The 21038-nt window shown below is 39.6% G+C and overlaps 1 protein-coding gene across 1 annotated transcript in view; it reads right to left on the bottom strand.

Moving 5' to 3' along the window:
- Positions 1-21038, bottom strand: part of SYN2 (synapsin II) — a 191479-nt gene that overhangs the window by 96204 nt on the left and 74237 nt on the right. Inside the window, exons 3-4 of the mRNA XM_059480012.1 lie at positions 17132-17223; positions 11492-11648 (exon numbers count right to left, since the gene is read on the bottom strand). Of these exons, the coding sequence (XP_059335995.1) occupies positions 11492-11648; positions 17132-17223 (249 nt within the window). The remainder of the gene's footprint in view (positions 1-11491; positions 11649-17131; positions 17224-21038) is intronic.

Genomic DNA, 21038 nt, shown 5'->3' with positions numbered 1-21038 from the left:
TTGTGGGGCTTTTTACAGATGAGGCCCAGTTCAAATAGGAGGTTTCCATAAAAATACTGAATTCAGTGACACTTGTAGAGGAAGGAATCAGTGGTGCGTTTCCAGGGCGGGTTTCCATGGTGGAGATTTCCAAGGTGGATTTCCAGGGTGGAGATTTCCAGGGTGGAGATTTCCAAGGTGAATTTCCATGTCGAAATTCAATGGTGGATTTCTAGGGTGGGGATTTCCATGGTGGATTTCCAGGGTGGGGATTTCTGGGGTGGAGATTTCCAGGATGGATTTCCATGTTGGAATTCCAGGGAGGAGATTTACAGGGTGGGTTTTCATGGTGGATATCCAGGATAGAGATTTCCAGGGTAGAGATTTCCAGGGGGCATTTCCATGGTGGAGATTTCCAGGGTGGAAATTTCCATGGTGGTTTTCCAGGGTAGAGATTTTCATGCTGGGTTTCCAGGCTGGATTTCCAGCAGGGAGATTTCCAAGGTGGGTTTCCTGGTAGATTATCAGGGTGCATTTCCAGGGTGGATATCCATGATGGGTTTACATGGTGAATTTCAAGGCTGGAGATTTCCAGGGTGGAGATTTCCATGTTGGAATTCCATGGTGGATTTCCATGGTGGATTTTCAGGGTGGGTTTCCATGGTGGGTTTCCAGGTTGGTTTTTCAGGATGGGTTTCCATGCTGGGTTTCCAGGTTGGATTTTCAGCGTGGAGATTTCCATGGCGGATTTGCATGGTGGATTTCCCTGGTGGGTTTCCAGGGTGGATTTCCCTAGTGGATTTCCATGGTGGAGATTTCCAGGGTGATTTTCCAGGTTGGATTTCCAGGGTGGTTTTCCAGGGTGGAGATTCCAGGATGGAGATTTCCAGGATGGATTTCCATGTTGGAATTCCAGGGTGGGGATTTCCAGGGTGGATTTCCAGGGTGAGTTTCCCTGGTGGGTTTCCAGGGTGGATTTCCCTAGTGGATTTCCATGGTGGGTTTTCAGAATGGGTTTCCAGGATGTAGATTTCCAGGGCAGAGATTTCTATGCTGTGTTGTCATGGTAGATTTCCAGTGTGGATTTCCAGGGTGGGTTTCCAAGGTGGGTTTCCATGTTGGAATTCCATAATGGGTTTCCAGGGTGGAGAGTTCCATGGTGGATTTCTAGTGTGGATTTCCAGGCTGGGTTTTCATGGTGAGTTTCCAGAGCAGATTTCTAGAGTGGGTTTCCAGGTTGGATTTCCAGAGTGGGTTTCCAGGTTGGATTTCTAGGGTAGTTTTCCAGGGTGGGTTTTCATGGTGGATTTCCATGGTGGATATTCAGGGTGGAGATTTCCATGTTTGGTTTCTATGGTGGATTTCCAGGGTAGGTTTCCAGGGTGGGTTTTTATGGTGGCTTTCCAGGATGGATTTCCAGGATGCAATGCCACTCCTCAGACACCACCAGCCAATCTCTGCTAGGCCCAGCAGAGAAAGCCAGAGGAATCCTTGGGATGGCTGATACCCAAACAGGGATTTCACAGCATTTCAAACCGAGCCACCACTAAAAACACCTCAGAGAGCAGGGGTGGTGCTCACACACCCCAAAAGGAAACCAGGACACTTTGCATCCATCTCAGAGGGGGCTGGAGCTGAGGGTGGAAATGGAATATCCAGGAATGCCAGAGGGGAATAGCAGTGCTGGTGGGAGCTGTGGAGATGATGGGGGAGAGCTGCACTGGAGGAGAGGGAGAGGATGGGGTGGGGATTGCCCATCACCACAGGAGGATTTTCCTGGATGGGTGACAGATTCCTGTGTCAGGAAGGGGAGTGTAACCCCCTGATCCTCCTCAGCTCTGAGTCACCACAGGCACACGTTGAAGGAGCAGATATAACCTAGATTTCAACTGAAAAAATATTTTCTAAGATAATATAATAGAGTGTATAACACACAGGTTTCCTTTGTAATTATATATTAAGATTGCACAAGAGATCAGATTTAATTTCCATAACCTGGCCTTCAGGTGTGATGTGGATATTTGCTTTAATCAATCACAAGAGATTCTGAGTCTCTACTCTAGCAGAACCAGCAGATAACACAAAGGACTTGAACCCCAGCTTTACAGTCCTGCTTTGAATATTAACTTCACAGCCTCTGTTTGAAAACAGTTTCTCTCACTAGAAGGTAAGAAACAGTTAAAAAGTCCATTTGAATGTCCTGCCCTTAGAAATGTCCAATGCAATGAAAGTCTATAATGGACATCAAGATTTCCCACTGCTGCTTTTTAGTGCAGAGGAGAACAGGGAGAGTGGCAACAACCCACTACAAGATTCAGGAATGCAGTAAAAAATTCCATTTTTGCTTTAAATTATCCTGATGGCAGTAAATGCTGGTCAAAGCAAAATACTGCCATACTCAGTTTATATATAAAGCACTTGAGAGTGCATGCAAGGATTGATGAATACAGAGCTGAGAGAATTACTGGCTGTGTGGAACAGAAAAATCATCACCACACTGAGATTTATTTATTATTTAAGGATCTCTGCTTTTTTTTCTTTTAACCAGGAATTTCAAGTGACCTTACTTATTTTAGGAAAGCAAAATCAGCAAGGAAATCTGGAATATTCCTTTCCTATTCCAAGACTAGATTAAACCAAACCATCTCTATAAAGAGGTGCAAAGGGCAAACACACTACTAGGTTTAATGCATTTAGATTTCTAGTTAGGTATTTAAACTTGTAGTTTTATTTATGAATTTTGCTCCGGTCCAATGTTCAAACATGGTCTTAAATTGTCTTTTGACCCAAAAGCTTACCATGTTTTCACCTTCCTTCTGACACAGTTTTGTGAATTTACTATTAGCTCTTGCACCACAAATCCATCAACATGTTTTGCTCTAAAACAAGGCAGGGAGGACAAAACCTTCACTGGCTGACAGACAATTAAAACAGGTTTTATTCAGGTTTTTTTATGCAGGTTTTTTTTTATTCTTAAGAAAGTTTTGCTTGAAGGAAAAGCACCTGGAGATGCACAGGCCTCTGACTTCACTTGAAATCTGTAAATTCAATATTCTTCTGTAAATCCAAAATTCCTATGGATAAAGGCCACAGAACTGGCCACTGGGGCAAATATTTGCTGTTGAGCACATGGAATTTTGCCACCTTGGTTTTTTAAGATTTTCTAAGCCTTCTGATGTTGACATTCTTGTAGTGAACTTTCTCACACGCTTTCTGTAAATAACTCATTCTTTTGCATTCCTTTATGGAGGAAATTTGTTGGACTGTTGGTTTGTCCAGCGTCATTGGAGAGGTGGCACTGTCACCCTCCAATCCACTGTCACTTTTGGAAAACTATAAATGTTGGAGTCAGAAAATAAACTTCCCTTTTTTCTTCACCTTGAGAACAGCGGTGTGTGCTTGTGTTTTTTCGTGTCCTACGGTGACAGAATTTGACACAGACACTGCCACACATCCCATGGGGCTGTCCTGGCCCTGCCACCATGTCCTGGCGTCCCTGGAGCAGCCCTGCCCTGCCTGGGACAGAGGGAGCTCCTGGGGCAGGGAGAGGGAACGCAGCATCTCCTGCTGCAGGGAAATGCAGGAAAAGGTCCCTGCACCCTCTGGCTGCCCTGCCCTCCCCTGCCAGGGAGATCAGTCCTGCCACAGTGCCTGGAACCAGAGACTTCAGTGCTGGCCCCAGGTTTGATCTAGTGGAACACATAGAACTGACTAAAATATCAAATCTGGGTGTCCCTGAATGTCTTCCCTCCCTGAGCTGCATCCTGATTGCAGGGCATCCAGCCGTGACCTTTAAGAAAATCCCCTCTGGCATATGAAAGAGAGCAATAACCAGCCAAATTCTGTCCCATTGCTCAGCATTATTGTACAAATCTGACTTTTGCTAACGAGCACAGGATTTTCCCACATTTAAATAATCATTTCAAATTAATTTTTTTAAACCCAACATGGAATAACACTGAAAATCTCCCAGATTTACAGCAAATAGGTTTTCAAAATGCCTCTCTTCTTGCACACATTCATTTTTTTTTTTGTTTGTGGTTTGCTCTCCAGAAGATGCTTTGACACAAAATTGAATCTCCTCTGCGTGGCTGTGTCTCCCATTAGCATAGCTTCAATAATTTGTGTCAACAGGAAGCTGGAAGGAACAGAGCTCATCTCTTCTCCTCTGCTCCTCCCTGCAGAGTCCTGACAAATGTCCTGCCAGTGCTCCAATCTGTTGCTCAAGATTTTTAAAGTGTAACTGGGAGTGGGAAAAAGCACAAGAGAGCAGCTTGGAGCAGCAGCACAGAGGAGAAAACAAGGTGGGGAAGAGCACTAGAAAGCATCAAGCAGAAAGAAAGGGCAGCTAAAAGAGATCTTCCAAGAAAGCAAGGTAAAAATAGAGAATGGCCAGTTAGAGCAGGAAGGTGAAGACAGATAAGCAGAAAAGCATCTGCAAAAGAAATGCAAAGCAGAACACAGCACATGAAGTCAGAGTTGTGTAAGCTTGGCAAGAGCAGCAAACCAAGGAAAATATCAACAAACTCGCAAAGAAGTGTTTGGCTGTCTGCTCCCAAACTGAAGGAGAAGAAACAAACAACAACTGGGAGATTTCCAATACTACCACTCTGAGGAAAAAAAAGCCATTCCCACCCTTCCCTCCTAAGGGCTGAGCAAGGAGAGACATTCTGGCATAACTGAGTGTTCTGTGGCACTTCTCTAGCATTTAAAATCTTCATTTAATTTATATATTTCTATAGCGATAAATTCCCACAGTGCAGCAGATGCTGGGACATCTGAAGGTGCTTCAGCACAAACGGGTTCCCCTCTGGAGCTCTGTGTGAAGAGCACCAGGACCTCCCAGCTCTCTCCACACTCTCCCAGGTATCTCTGCCTCCCTCCCTGCCAGCTCTGGCCTTTCCTGGCTGCTCCCTGTGTTGCCCCATCCCTGGAGAGCTGGAGCAGAGTGCCAGGAGTGCACTTTGATGGGGCCAAGCTGCTGAGCATCAGCTCCCACCCCTGCAGAGCCAGGCTGGCACAGCTCTGCCCAAGCTCAGCTCTCCTGGGCTTCCCAAATCCCCCAGGGACCCCTGCACTCCCTCTTCCCTAAAACACAGACCCTCCCACCACCTTGGCAAGAGCCAGTGAGGGTCACAGAGTCACAAATGAGCCTTGTGCCCCTCCTAAAGCACAGTGAATGTGTGAGTGAGGCAGCAGTGGATCCCTGAGGCCCCCAGAGCACCCCTGCAGCTCCCAGGAGAGCAGATGTGCAGCCAGCTGCAAGGGCTGGGATGCTTTTCCTCTGCTCTAAAGGAACCAGAGCTGCCCTGGTGGAACTGGGCTGACTTTGGGAGGGTTTTCTTCCTCTTCAGCCATGCACAGCTGCTGTGCACAAGGGCAGCAGCTCTGGGGTCTCTGCAGGCCTGGAAGGTTCAGCATTGTCAGAAGGAAGATGGAAGCACCTGCCCAGCCCCTGTAATGTCTGTAATTATCACATCACAGGCTGAGCTGAAATAAAACCCAACCCTTTATTTCATTTACAGCAGCCTTGGACATTGAACCTTATGACTGTGTTCACAGTGGTCCGAGGATGAGGGAAGAGATGAGGATCTGACTCCATGTTTCAGAAGGCTGATTTATTATTTTGTGATATATATTACATTAAAACTATACTAAAAGAATAGAAGAGAGGATTTCATCATTAGGCTGGCTAAGAATAGAAAAAGAAAGAATGATAACAAAGGCTCTGTCTCAGACTCTCTGTCCAAGCCAGCTGACTGTGATTGGCCATTAATTAGAAACAACCACACGAGACCAATCCCAGATGCACCTGTTGCATTCCACAGCAGCAGGTAATCAATGTTTACATTTTGTTCCTGAGGCCTCCCAGCTTCTCAGGAGGCAAAATCCTAAGGGAAGGATTTTTCATGAAAGATGTCTGTGACAGAACCTTAAATTAGAGTTTGCGTCTTTGGTGTCGCTCAAATCCACCTCCCTGCCTGACTCCACTTATCAGCAAGCTGCTGGACACGGTGGGGTGGGCAGGGAATAAACTGGGGTGTTCCAAAAATGCTGAACCCCATCACCAATATCTGAAACTGAAGCTAAAATCCAGTAGGGTTCAATTGAAGGAAACCCTTCAGCATGCAAGATTCACATCAATCTTTACAAGAATGATTAAAATAGATGGATGCAGGAAGAATTAATTATTTTTTTAATTCAACACAGGACACTGGCAAATCACATTTTGTATTTTTTAATACATGTTTTTTGTTGGTTTTTTTAAATATTATTTTAAAAATTTAAATATTATTTTTATTTTAATAATACAATATAATATAATATAATATAATATAATAGAATAGAATAGAATAGAATAGAATATATTTTGTATTTTTAAAATTTAAAAATATCTTTAAAGTTATTATTTTAATTATGAAATTATTTTCAATAATTATTTCATAATTAAAACAATGGGATTCACCTAATGCTGCAAGCTCTGATATCATCACCACCACATTTTGCAGTTCCTTCTGGCCTGCACAATTACTTCACACACCTCCATGGAACCACAGACTCATTTGGGTTGGAAAATCCCCTCTAGGACCACCCAGACCAGGAACTAACCATGACCTTCTTAGTCCACCACTCACCCTTGTCCTTAAGTTCCACATCCACATGGAATTTAAATCTCAAATCCCCCCAGGGACAATGACATCATGTGCTATGACAAAGTTTGCATAAAGCTCCTAAGCCTCAGTTAAGGGAAGCCTCCCTTATTTACTGAATGTTTTCTAAAGGAAAACATAATTTAAATAACATCAAATATTAACTTTGGATTAACTTTTCCTTTTCATAAATGCTTTACAGCAGGATCTGCACCCCATTAAATATGAGTAAAACTGTGAGGAGAATTGGGAATCCTACAAGGACAGTGGATGTTTTTGCCTCGCCTTAACTCAGTGTAGCTGAAAATTGAACCAGATAAAACTCTAGTCTTGTTTGATGGGGTTATTTCATGCCCAAGACAATTTCTTTGCAACATGACCCTGCACTAAAACTTTCTAATGTTTTGATAATAATTCTTCAAGGAGGGCACGAACCTTAAAACAGTTCCTCCGCAGCTAAGCAATAAAGAACTCAGCCTTTATTTATAAAAGCCATGCTTTCCCCCAGCTTTCTGACATCCTTACCAGCACTTAAGTGAAATCCATCTCGAGGCAGGGCCATGAATTTTCCATGAGCTAAGTGCTAAATGTTATCACAGGAGTGAAATCACCCGAGTGCTGTAACAACCCCTCACTCTGGACACGTTTCAGAGCACAAACATCTCCCCCACACACACTCCTACGTTTCCAAGGAAATTCCAACATTTCCTTCCACCTGGCTGCTCACAGGGCAGTGCAGTGCTCTGAGCTCCTGCTGTGCATTTGGAGGAGCTGTGCATGCCCTGACACCAGGGAATACAAGCTTTAATTCCTGCTCTCAGTGCATCCCTGGCCATCGTCCCACCACACCCTGTGACCGTGTTCACAGGGGTCCCAGGATGAGGGAAGAGATGAGGATCTGACTCCATGTTTCAGAAGGCTTGATTTATTATATTATGATATCTATTATATTAAAACTATACTAAAAGAATAGAAGAAAGGATTTCATCAGAAGGCTAAGAATAGAATAGAAGGAAAAATAACAAAGGCTCTGTCTTGGGCTCTCTGTCCAAGCCAGCTGACTGTGATTGGCCATTAATTAGAAACAACCACATGAGACCAATCCCAGATGCACCTGTTGCATTCCACAGCAGCAGACAATCATTGTTTACATTTTGTTCCTGAGGCCTCCCAGCTTCTCAGGAGGAAAAATCCCGAGGAAAGGATTTTTCAGAAAATATCATAACTACAACACGCCACCTTTCAATGATGCCCCTCAGATCAAACACAGATTTGTTCACTGCCTATTGTCAAGTGCACAGAAAGGCAGGGTACAAAAAGAGCTTTCCTGCAAAATTAAGGGCAGATGCTGCAGTTTGTGGCACAGAATGTGAACCTGCCCTCAGAGCTGAAAGATGTTCTACATCTGGAGCTGTGTGCTCCTGACACAGTGAAGAGCAATAATTTAAAGCCCAAAGACCTTGAACATTGAATTCTAACTCTCATTTAATCTGAGAGCCCTTTCAGTCTCACCTCCCTGACTTCCCCTCCTACAGATCTCCACTACTCCTACTTTTGCTCTGGTACAAGGAAGACTCATTGCCCATGGCTGACTCAATAATTTCCCATCCTTTCAAGGCCCATTCCACTGCACACCCCCCTTTTTCCCCCTGCTGTTATCAAAGCTGTAATTCCCTTCTGCCACTCCACATTCTACCTGCAGGAAAGTCAATCTATTTCTCATGAATTAGTAAAGATTATTACTTATGGCTTTTTGTAGCTTTCTGCTTCTCCTTTTTCCACGGGGCTTTTTGCACTTGAAATGTTTGCAGAGAGAACTTCCACACAAATATCAGGGCACTGGTGTTGACAAAGGGATTGTGCAGGGAGAAATCCCTGCCATGCTCTCAAGAGAGGATTAATTGATGCCAAATCCAAACATGGCCACGGCCATGGAGGGGCACAGTGGATTTTACCCTTAATTTTAGCAGGCAGCAGCAGACTGATGAGTTAGTTTATTCCCAGGCATTCACAACAATTTTCAGCAGGGATTTCACCCAGGAGGGAGTGAAATCACACCAGACTGGTCCAACCAAACAAGGCAGATGATGATGTTGGCAAAACCAACAGTGCCTGGCTTCTGCTGCAACATCTGAGCATCCATGAAGTTGGCTGGGTTAAGGGATTTTTACCCCTCAGGGTACCTGCAAATATTATATAAAGGTATTCTGAAATGCCTTTATAGAAGCAAAGAGTATCCTGAGTTGGAAGAGATCCACAATGGGCATTGAAGTCCAAATCCTGACCCCACATCCCAAAAATCCCCCCATGGGCCACGAGTTCTTCCACTGTTTTTCTTTTCCAAATCCAATGAGGATTTTGTGCTGCTCTGGGATATACACAGAGGTCTCTACATCTCCCATCACCACCACCAGCACAAGGCAGGATATTCAAGTTAAAAAGCCAAATAAAGGCCCTGGTGTTTGCACAGAAATTATTTCAGTGCTCACACTAAAAGCTCACACTCCTCACTAGGACCCACTTGAAGGGCAGTGATAAATGATAAAAACATAGATATGGCAGTTTGTAAGGAAGAATTATTCCTTAATTTTTATTGCATATAAATGCTACTGGCTTTGCCTCCCCACCCAGTGAATCAAAGCACTGGGAAATGCCACACAGCTGGAAAATGGGATGCACTAAATTAATGAATTCAGCAATGTACAGTGTGCACAGAGAAGTTGTAAATGCCCTATCAATTATTTATTCCCTCCCTGCAGCAGTTTATTGCAGCATAAAAGGATAACAAAATGAGCTGCAAGAGGTATATGTTAAAAACTGCTGACAATCGTTTGGAGAGATTTTCATAGTAAGTATTAAAAAATTAAAATCTTCAAGGCAATAAAAAGTATTGTAGTAAAACTTCCCTGCAGTGTGGAAAATATTGACAACTCTTCTTTTCTTACCCAGATACCAGAGGGAAAAATGAAGTTTTGGCTATTTATGAGAAGTGGGATTTTTTAAAGTTGTTTTAGCTGTTGGACAAAGGAATTGTAGGAGCAGTGATGCCCCGTGGATCAGGACATTTTACAGCAGCATATTTTTAACTTGCTGCTGCTAATGGTTAGTTCTTCATGAACCAAAAGAATCACCAAATTCCGCCTCCATTTCTACAGAACTTGTCAAGAAAAACAGCATTGGCTTCTCCACTGAAGCTGGCAAAGCTCAGTGGCTCTCCAGGGTGGGTGCCTCAGTGCTCCAGGGATAACTGAAAGGACCAACCCCACCACAGAGGCACAGGGTTATGAAAAGGGCTTTCAAATGAGGAAACCAGTCCCTTCAGATGGCCTTGCTAAAGCATAGCCCCAAAAATTTCACAGGAATGAGGAAAACACTGCCTAGAGCCTGTTCAAATTATGTTCAAAACCACAAATATGAGAAATATTCTCAGCTTGCTTTTCCCAGACAAATTGTGAATAAACACTCTTTCCTCACTTGAGGAAGCGTGTGAGCAGGGGGGAGCATTCCGTTGGAGGCCTCACTTACTTCTCTATTTGTACTACAAAGATTTTTCCTCTCTGTCCCCACACTGGCTCTTTGAAAAAAAAATTATTGAAATATCTTAGTTTGGTTTTTAATCCTTCCACTGTTTCACTGCTCAGTGAGGGAAGTTTGATGATCAACGTTCATGAAGGGGAGTGAAACATGCAATGCAGCAGCTGAAATGCCAGGCCCAGGAAATTTCCAGGTGCAGTGATTTAGCTTTTATGTTTTTAAATCCAGCTTAGGATTTAGCTTTTTTGTTTCTCAAATCCTGTACGTCATTAGGATATAACTTTAAAACTCCATACAGAGTGCTGGTTACTGTCTTCAGGTTTTGGTCAGACACAACAATTCCCCTCTAGGCCTGGGAATCAATGACACCTCACTGCCTCAGGCCCCAAGAAGTATAAACTAAATTGAGTTGGGGGAAGAAAACTGGGGGTGAATGACTGCATTACCTGCAGTTCTAATTGGAGCATTAACCCCTGATCTGTGAATGACCAAACTGATAATTGTGTGACAAACTCGTGTCCATCACTGTTGGGAAGGATGAAAGTTTGACAAGAAAGTCTCACAGATATATGTGCTAAGCAGAAAGATTTTTAAATGTAGAGTTTGATGAAGGAATAGAGATGGAAGCAAGTTTTGATAGAGAAGAAAAGAATTGCTCATCCAGTCACTGGATAACTAAGAAAGCAAAAGGTGTGTTAGTTAGAAAGCTTTTATGACTTAGAGCAAAGGATAGACTTACTTTAAATAAGATGTTTTTACCAAGCAGAAAGATAGCACAGGCAAACAAGTCAGCAAAGTTGCAAGTAGAAAAAATTATCAGAATTTTCTACTGCAAGAAAACTGAAAAACAACTTCTAGCGTAAACTGTAATGTACTGAATTTTAGTGATTGGAGAACAGTAACATGAATATGGTAATTATAGTAGTTATGACAGGCTATAGATAAAAGTTAAAGTATAGATTGGTTCTGCTGTATGAAGATGCTCAGCAAAGAAAAGTGTGAAATGCATTGTAACCAAAACCAAAGGGTCTCCAGGCCTGGCTGCAGCTGGAGCTGACAGCTGTGGGCACAGCTCTGTCACCCACAACCCTGGGCTGCTGTAACCTCTTGGATGGAATAAACTCCATTTTAGATGGAATAAACTTCATTTTGGAGAGCCACCTAAAATCCAACATCTCTCATTTAAACTCTTACAGCCCACCTTGGGTGCAGCCTCTGGAGGCTGTGGCTGCCCAAGCTGTGCCTGCTGAAGGGCTTTCATCAATCCCCGCTTTATTCTCTGAACCTTTCTGCTCTGTGTCCCCCAAAGGCACAGCAGCATCACTCACCACCCAGGGCTTGTCGCAGAAGTTGTAGATGGACTCGAGGGAGTTGACGCTGGGCACGCCGGCGTACTGCATGCCGATGATGAGGTTGCGGAAATCCTCGTTCTCCGCCATGCTGTACGAGTGCTGCCGCACCAGCACGAAGTCGGGCCGGAACGACCTGCCAAAAAACATCCACAGTCCTAAAAATCCACCAGCAAACTGGGTGTCCTTCCACAGCAAAGTGTGCGGTGGGGGGAAAATGGCTGGTGGGGGAGTAAGGAAGGGCTGGAAGAACACGCAAAGCAAAGGGGGATGACAAAAGATGGAAAGCGCCATGATGGCTTCATGAAAAACACTCAGCCAAAGGGTAATGACAAACGTTGGAAAAAGCCATGATGGCTTCAAGGAAAACACTCAGCCAAAGGGAAATGTCAGAAGATGGAAAGAACCATGATGTCATCATGAAAAACACTCAAACCAAAGGGAAGTGATAAAAGGTTGAAGGTGCCATGGTAGCTTCATGAAAAAAAGGGAAATGATAAAATATGGAAAGAGCCATGATGGTTTTATGAAAAATACTAAAACCAAAGGGAATAAATGGAAAGAACCATCATGGCTTCATGAAAAACACTAAATTAAACGGAAATTATTAAAGTTAGAAAGAGCCATGATGGTTTTATGAAAACCACTCAAACCAAAGGGAAAAAATTGTAAGAGCCAGGGAAAGGGCTTTGTGAAAAACACTAAACCCAAGAGAAATTACAAAAGATGGAGAAAGCTGGGATGGCTTCATGAAAAACACTCAAACCAAAGGGAAATTATAAAAGATCGAAAGAGCCATGATAGGCTCCATGAAAAACACAAAATCAAAGGGTAATGATAAAAGGTGGAAAGAGCCATGGTGGCTTCATTAAAAACACTAAATCAAAGGGAAATGACCAAAGATGGAAAGACCCATGATGGCTTCAAGGAATACACTAAACCAAAGGGAAATTATAAAAGATGGAAAGAGCCATGATGGCTTCATGAAAAGTACTAAACCAAAGGGTAATGAAAAATGGTGGAAAGAGCCATGGTGGCTTCATTAAAAACACTAAATCAAAAAGGAAATGACCAAAGATGGAAAGAGCCATGATGACTTCATGGAAAAGACTCAAACCAAAGGGAAAATATGGAAAGAGCTATGATGGCTTTGTGAAAAACATTGAGAGCAAAGGGAATTGATAAAAGGTGGAAAGAGCCATGATTGGGTCCATGAAAACACTAAATCAAAAAGGAAATGACCAAAGATGGAAAGAGCTGTGATGGCTCCATGAAAAACACTCAAACCAAAGGGAAAAAAATGGAAAGAATCATGATGGCTCCATGAAAAATACTAAATTAAAGGGAAATGATAAAAGTTAGAAAGAGTCATGACTGCTTAATGAAAAGAACTCAAACCAAAGAGAAAATATGGAAAGAACCATAACGGCTTCATGAAGAACGCTAAAACAAAGGGAAAATACGGAAAGATATCTTCAAGGAAAGCACTAAACCAAAGGGAATGACAAAAGATGGAATGAGCCATGGTGGTTTTATGAGAAACACTCAAACCAAAGGAAAAAAAAGGGAGTGAGACATGATGGCATTGTGAAAAACACTTGAACCAAAGGAAAATGACAGAAGATGGAAAGAGCCATAATGGCTTCATGAAAATCTGCAACACCCTTAATCTGTTCAGCATCCCCTCAATAATGGGATTCCATTATTGGAAGGGATGAGGTTCCTCTCTCCAAGAGGAGAGAGAAATTATCATGGATTTCAGGTTGTTCTCCTTCTGACAGATAAATCACATCTATAACCTCTAGGCATGTCCTTGGTCTCCAGTTTCTGAGCAGTGACAAGCAAAACTAAAGCAGGTAAAGGCCTCTGCCCCAAACTTGGGCTTTTGGGGAACAATTTATTTGGGTTTTTTTCACAATTACTATCAGGCTGTTTTAAGGACAGTAAGAGATGAAGCAACCACATTGCTGGCAAATGGAATCAGACCATAACAGAGAGAATCACAACTGGACTTTTGATCAAGACACTTGTCAAAATGAATTTTTTGACTTACAGCTGCATTTCCCCCTTTTCTCTCTGGTATCTGACCAGCATTTCCCCTGGTTCCCTGCCTATCAACCTGCACCTTTGCCAACAATCTCACACCATCCTCACCTTACTCCAACCCTGACATTTTGTTCCTGGAGAAGGTGATGGAAAATAAAAAACATAAACCAACAGGACAGAGCCTCCAGAGCAGGGGCAATTCACTCCCAAATGTGATGGTTGAAAGAGTCTTTTCTGCATTCCAGTTTTACAGGGGAAGAAAGCCCAGACTAGCTTGAAGATTTCACATTCCTAAAAGAGGTATAACTGCAGGGTAAATTAAATTAGCGTAGTAAATTGGCGAAATTATTTACATGCCTTAAATAAATACAAGCTATTTACTGAAATAAGACACTCTGAAGATTACAAAATCATTCTGAATTCTCAGTCTGGTAGATGAAAAACAACAGTACAATTAAAATCCATGTTAAAATTGCTTTAGCAGTTCTGAGATCCCAGCTTGGATGCAGCAGTCCAAGTAGATTAGTTGGATTCTTGGATTTCAAATCACAGAAGTGTTTGGGTTGGAGGGGAGCTTTTAAAGTTCATTTTCTTTTCTGGTGGAAGGCATCTAGTGGAAATGCATCTTCCCAGGCTGCTCCAAACCCTGTCCAGCCTGGCCTTGGGCACTGCCAGGGATCCAGGGGCAGCCACAGCTGCTCTGGGCACCCTGCGCCAACGTTTTATCAGTGTAAAAATAAATAAAACCCCAAACCTGCAGGATCTGGCAAAAGCAACATTAAAGATTTGCTGTCAAGAGTCGCCAAAATGGCACTGAAGCTCAATGAGCAAAACCTGTAAAGAAATCCTTGCCTTTAAAGAGAATTCCTAAAGAATATCTACAGTACAACCCTGAGATGTTGCGGTCAAAGTTTCAAGAGTTTGGAACATGGAAATCCAATTTACTGGCCCAGCATGAATGTAATACTTAGAGGATTAATGATGCCTTTATTGCTGTTATATAATGAAGGGATGGGACTATTTTTGGGTTAAGAATGATTTATTATTCAGATAAATATTTTAGTTTTAGACATTGTGAGATTTGTGAGAGTAAGTAGCTGGTAATAGTTTAAAAGTAGTTAAAAGGTTTTTGTTATAAGGTAATATATAACTTTTTAACTTAATTGATAGTTGCTATAAGGTTTATTTTGTTTTTCTGACTCCTTATTTTTTATTTAATGTTGTTGTACTGTAGATATTTTTGTTTAATAGGTTTTTGTTATATTTATATATATGTTTCTATTACAATTTTTAAACTTTTAGCTTATTCTGTACCGGCACACCCTTACATTATAAACTCTTCACCATTTTTATTAATGTAGTGTTTTATTTACTTGAGGTATATTTTTTCTTGCAATTATAGAAACACAAGTTTATGATTTTTTTTGTTTAATGTTTGTGTATTTTATTTCTATATTAATTTAAGCTTTGTATAAGGTTTTAGGTCAAACTCTTCAGTGTCTGTAGAAGTTTCTGTTTTTCCAATTCCCACACACCCTCATTAAAATTGCAGACTCCTCAGTGAAAGAAAGAGGCAACTTTTATTTATTAAAATAAAGGGGATAACACATCCCAGACAGTGCTGTGGTTTCAAATAAAAGAACAGAAAGTGTCTTCTCAAAGACCAATTTAATGAAAGAATTGGGAAATGGAGGGGATGTACTTTTTAAAAATTAAAAATAAAGAAATAGTGTTTGCTTTGTAAAAACTCCTCAAAGGAATATGGTATATTCCCATAATTTTTCCAGTTCTGTAATTAATGCTGGATGGACTGACTGCAGCCAGAAGGAGACCAGGAGGAAAATTTGAATTGTGGCTCAAGCATCAAGATCCAAAAATCTCAGCATTATGCTGCAGAAAAAAATAATTTTTCATGGTATGCTTTTCATTCACAAAAAACAAACAAGTCAGTGCTGTTAAATTTTTTTTTTCCTCCTAAACTAAACCAAACCAGCAAAATTTTGTAATTGAAATTTCTATGATTTTGCTAACTAATAATTTGCTCATAAATATGTGATCCAAAGTTACTTTGGGCCTAATAATTTGTTATTATTGACAACAAATATCTCCAATTATCACAGAAACAGAGAATTCTCTCCCATCATGCCTGCACCTCCACAAGCCACAACCCCAGGTGTCTCACACCAGATTTGGGGGAAGATTATCAGCTTCAGGTACTTCTATTTGGGTAAACAAATCACACATAAAACTCTAATATTGTTATCTCATTCTCAGAGTTATCTGATAACACAAATCTCCTTTTTTTTCCTAAGAACAGCAGCACTTTTACCAAGTTTTCTCATGACTTGCAGATCTTTGGAGATGTTATTTTCTGGAGGTTCCCAGCCCTCATTTTCTCCTGATGTGTTTTGATGGCAACTTGGACTTGATACTTTTTAAAACACTTTTTGGAATAGTACAGAAAAGCCACCAGGGAGCAGTGATCGAGATTTCTTGGCTCCAAAACTTCCATCATTGGCTAAAAAATTCCACCAACCCTAAGAAAAATCAAATCTCTTACTCTTCCAAGGAAATAATCCTGTGGGTTTGGCACAAGATCATTGTTTTTGTATGGAACTGCAATATTTTTAAAACATGCCAGAGATTAAAGGATGGGAATTTTGAAGCATAAACTCATCTTTAATATTTTTTCCTGGAGTTTTTGTTGTTTTGGTATTTTGGTTTGTTTTGGTTTTTTATTATGTTTTTCCTTGTTTGTTTTTTTACATGAATGAGTAGAAATATTCAAATCTTTTATTTGGACATATGTTCTGCAAACCATAAAGATCCAGGACAAGCTTGTGTATCTCTGCCTTTAAATTCAAATTTTCAGCCAAACAACTGCTACACTTCACTTACACATAAATGCCAAAATAGGAGCGATTCTCACCATTTAAATAAAATATTGCATATAGTTTTGATAATAATTTATCCTATATAATAATTTTGCTGATAAAACTTTCCTAATACTTCCTTAATTTTTTATTTTGCCTTGTTTTTTATGAAGCTGTTGATGTCCTCACTGAAAAAAACCAAAAGTTAAATTTACCCTGCCTTCCTTGGCATCATCCTCTTTAGACAAAACAGCTCTTGGGAAATGTGAGGTGTTTAAACCAAAATGTTTCAAACAGGCTGAAATATCCCAGGAACTGCCCTGGTCTGTTTCGATAGAAAATATTCCATGTTGGAAATAAATTCTGCTACTCTGGGAAAGTCTGGCAGGCACAAAATCACCAAATTTGGGTCCTTCTGTAGCAAACATAAAACCCAAATCAATAACCCCAACTCCCAACCATGTATTCTTTATTCTGGACTTCCTTCCCTTAATAAATCCATTTTCCCCCTTGATTAAAATGTCAAGATGTGCCCTCCCTGTCACAAAAAGGTTGTCACAAATCAGATATTTTATTTTCTGCTCTCCCTGAGGGGCATCGCTCAAAATCCACAAACACAACTGAAGCACTCAGCACCTTTCCCATGCACACATGATGCCATTTATTGCTTTTTGCTGATATTCCATTGAGTTTTGCTTACCTGACAACTTTTGTGCCATTTCGAATGATTTGGACATCAACTGCATAATTGCCATCAGCATGGGCTATCAAGTTGATTTCTGAAAATTCTGCCTGTGAAGAAAAGGCTCCTGTTAGTCAGTCTGGTTTATTTTACCTTTATTTTCCAACCTCCTTATTTTCAGCATTAGGGCCTGAAGTGCTGAGAATCTACATTTGAAATAAAATGAGCACCAAGAGGGCATTGATCCAGCAGCATTTGTCACATTTCAAAAGGTTTTAATCTAAAGAGACCAAAAGGTAAAAAAAAAATGTTGTGGAAATGGGTTGAGGGGCAGTAGCAAGTGGGTTTACTCCTCCATGTCTGCACAGAAATGTAGGGATTATATATATTGTATATATTTATATATTATATTATATATATAATATAGGTAAATGTAGGGATTATATATATTATATATATTTATATATTATATGATATATATAGTATAGGGACATGTAGGGATTATATACATTATATATTATATTATATTATATTATATTATATTATATTTATTATATTATATTAATTATGTTATGTTATGTTATGTTATGTTATGTTATGTTATGTTATGTTATATTATATTATATTATATTTATTATATTATATTTATTATATTATATTTATTATATTATATATATAGGGAAATGTAGGGGTGATATATATAATATATATTTATATATTATATTATATATATAATATAGGGAATGTAGGGATGATATATATTATATACATTATGTATTCTATTCTATTCTATTCTATTCTATTCTATTCTATTCTATTTATTACATATATTTTTGCATTACACAGTGTTATCAAAGAGATTAATACAGGCTCAACATTGACATAAAGCTTTGAAGAAAACAGTACAAAAGCAGAATTAAGATAACATTTTCTTAAAGCATTTTGTGTCTCCTCATGCTGCTCACCCTTTTGATTTTCTTTATGTGCATTTACTCTTTTTTTTAAAAAGACCTGGTGCTAATGAGCAATTGTCTCACAAAATTCTCAATTAAAGCACTATTTCAGAATCTTCTCACCCTGGCAATGTGGAATTTAAAGGGAGCTGCTCCCACCCTCTGAATCTGCTTTGAAAGGAAAGGACAGGATGTTTTACATTTATCCCCAGCCTTTCACCAGCTTAGGCTCTCAAGGCACCTCACAATACCAGCAGCCAGCGGAAGGATTGGAACGCAGCCAGCTGTCTCCGGCTGGATAAACCCAAGTGTCAGCGCTGCCCCGGGCAGCAGCAGCAGCACAGAACGGAGAGTGTCACAGAGAAACGGAATTGCTGCGAGTCCTCCCGGGAGCATTTCACAGCCGGGCGCTCAGGGCGGGCAGGGCCGGGCTGCTCCTCCCGCTGCGGCTCCCGGGGCTCGGCCGCGTCCAGCCCGGGCACCCGCACAGCCCCCGGAGCCCGGCACGGCGCTCCCAGCGCGGAGCAAATGGGCACGGAGCGGGGGCGCTGCGCGCGCACTGCTAATGTCACACCGAGCCGCCTCAATTAATAAAACATTTAAAAAGCTTAATGTGTGGTAGAAGACATTCTATGTAGAGAAAGGCAGGGTAAAAATGAAATAATTGCTGTTATAATACACTAATTACTATAATAAATAGTGATAAATAATAAATACAACAAAATAAATGCTATAATAAAAAATATATAAAGAAATACTATAACATAAATATGATAATATAAATAAAAATAAGAATATAAAAATAAATACTATAATATAAAATATAAAATACTATAATATAAAATAAATATATATTTAAATAAATATATATCTCATATATCATATATCATATATCATATACCATATACCATATATTATATATTATATATTATATATTATATATTATATATTATATATTATATATTATATATTATATATTATATATTATATATTATATATTATATATCATATATCATATATTATATATTATATATTGTCTATTATATATTGTATATTATATACTATATACTATATACATATATGTTAATATATTATAATAAATATATATTATATAAATATATTATATATATATATATAAAATATAAAATGCTATAATATAAAATAAGTACTATAATATAAAAATAATACTATAATATAAAAATAAATACGGTAATGTAAAATATTATAGTATTTAGTACTATATAAAAATACTAAAACACAAAATATTAAATACTATAATATAAAAACGATAATAAGTACTATAATATAAATACTATATAATAAATAATATAATACTATAAATAATATATATTATATCATTATATATAATTATATATATTATATATACATTATATAATATATATTATATTATAATATACATTATATAATAGATTATAATGTATATTATAATATACATTATATAATATATAATAAATATAATTGTAATGATATAATAAATAATATCTAATAAAGAATATATATCATATATAATAATAATATAATAAATACTATAAAAATAAATACTATAATAAATAATGCTGTTATAATACAATAATACAATAAATGGTATTAGCAGCAGGACACTGCAGTGGTTGCTTTTTGTAGCTGGTGTGTTACAAAAGGATTTGTGTAGCTCAGAAACTTGCAGGCTCTCCCTGGTTAAATTCTAGCAGCACAGGAAGGGAATTCCAGGTTTACAGAAAACCACCCGAAAAATGCAAAAAAACCCCATAAAAATACCCAAAATTAAGCCTGAAATCATGCAAAATCATCCAAAATCACCCCAAAAGCCCCAGCAGAAGCTGGATGACCTGGCCAGGGAGGGTGAGTGACCCAAAATCACCTAAAATCACCCCCAAATTAACCCAAAATGCAGAAAACCACCAAGAAATTTTTAAAAACCCATAAAAATATGCAAAAGTCACCAAAAATGATGTCAAAATCACCCCAAAATAACCCAAAAGCCCCAGTAGGAGCTGGATGACCTGGCCAGGGAGGGTGAGGGACACCAAATCGCCTAAAATCAACCCAAAATCAACCTGAAATACCCCAAAAAGCAAAAAAAAAAAAACTCTAAAAGAAGACAAAACAACTCAAGGATTGATGCTTTGTACAGCAGCATCTATTGGAGCAATTCAAGATTCAAAAGCAGTGAAATGACGTCTTTAAATCCCAAGTTTCAGCTTCAATAAAATATCTATAATGCTATTGCACCCTAAATGATATCTCCATGCCTATTCCTATTTATTATGGATTTTTTTAAACCCCCACAAGCCAGGACTGCACCCAGAGCACATTTCTGTTCCTGAGTGGGGAATTAGTGATACAGAACTGCCACAAGTAATTCATGGAGTGTCTGGGAACTTCACAGTCTCCAAGCAACAGCTCCTGAATGCAAGATGTTTTTCATGCTGCGAAAATGACGGTGAAAATCCCCTCAGAAGAGCCCATTGTGGGTGCCAAAAACGGGCTGTGGTGGTTTAACCCCAGCTGGAAGCTCAGCCCCACACCCAGAGGGTAAAAATGGGAAAACTTTATCACTTTTTACCCAGCAGAAGGGTAAAAGTGGGAAAACTGTAGGTTGGGACAAACAGAATTCAAGAGCTAAAGCCAAAGCTGTGAGTGGAAACACAGGAAACCAACATCCCAGCAGATCCAGGGGAAAAAAATCAGCTTTGCCCCAGACCAAACCTTCAAATTTCGTTAATTGTGAGGGGTTTGGGGTACAAAGATGGTGAATATTTCTCTACATGAATGCAGAGAGAACCATGGAATCATTGAGGTTTTAAAAGCCCTCTCAGATAATCTCCATTATCATTAATCCAAGGCCAAACCCTGTCCCCAAGTGCCACATGTACAGAGCTTTTAAATCCCCCCAGGGAGGGATTACACACATTTTTTAAATATATATGTTTCTATAAATGCACAGATAT

Source organism: Ammospiza nelsoni, chromosome 11 (genome assembly GCF_027579445.1).
Source record: "Ammospiza nelsoni isolate bAmmNel1 chromosome 11, bAmmNel1.pri, whole genome shotgun sequence".
NCBI classification, from domain to species: Eukaryota; Metazoa; Chordata; class Aves; order Passeriformes; family Passerellidae; genus Ammospiza; species Ammospiza nelsoni.
This window is presented reverse-complemented; position numbering and strand designations above follow the sequence as displayed.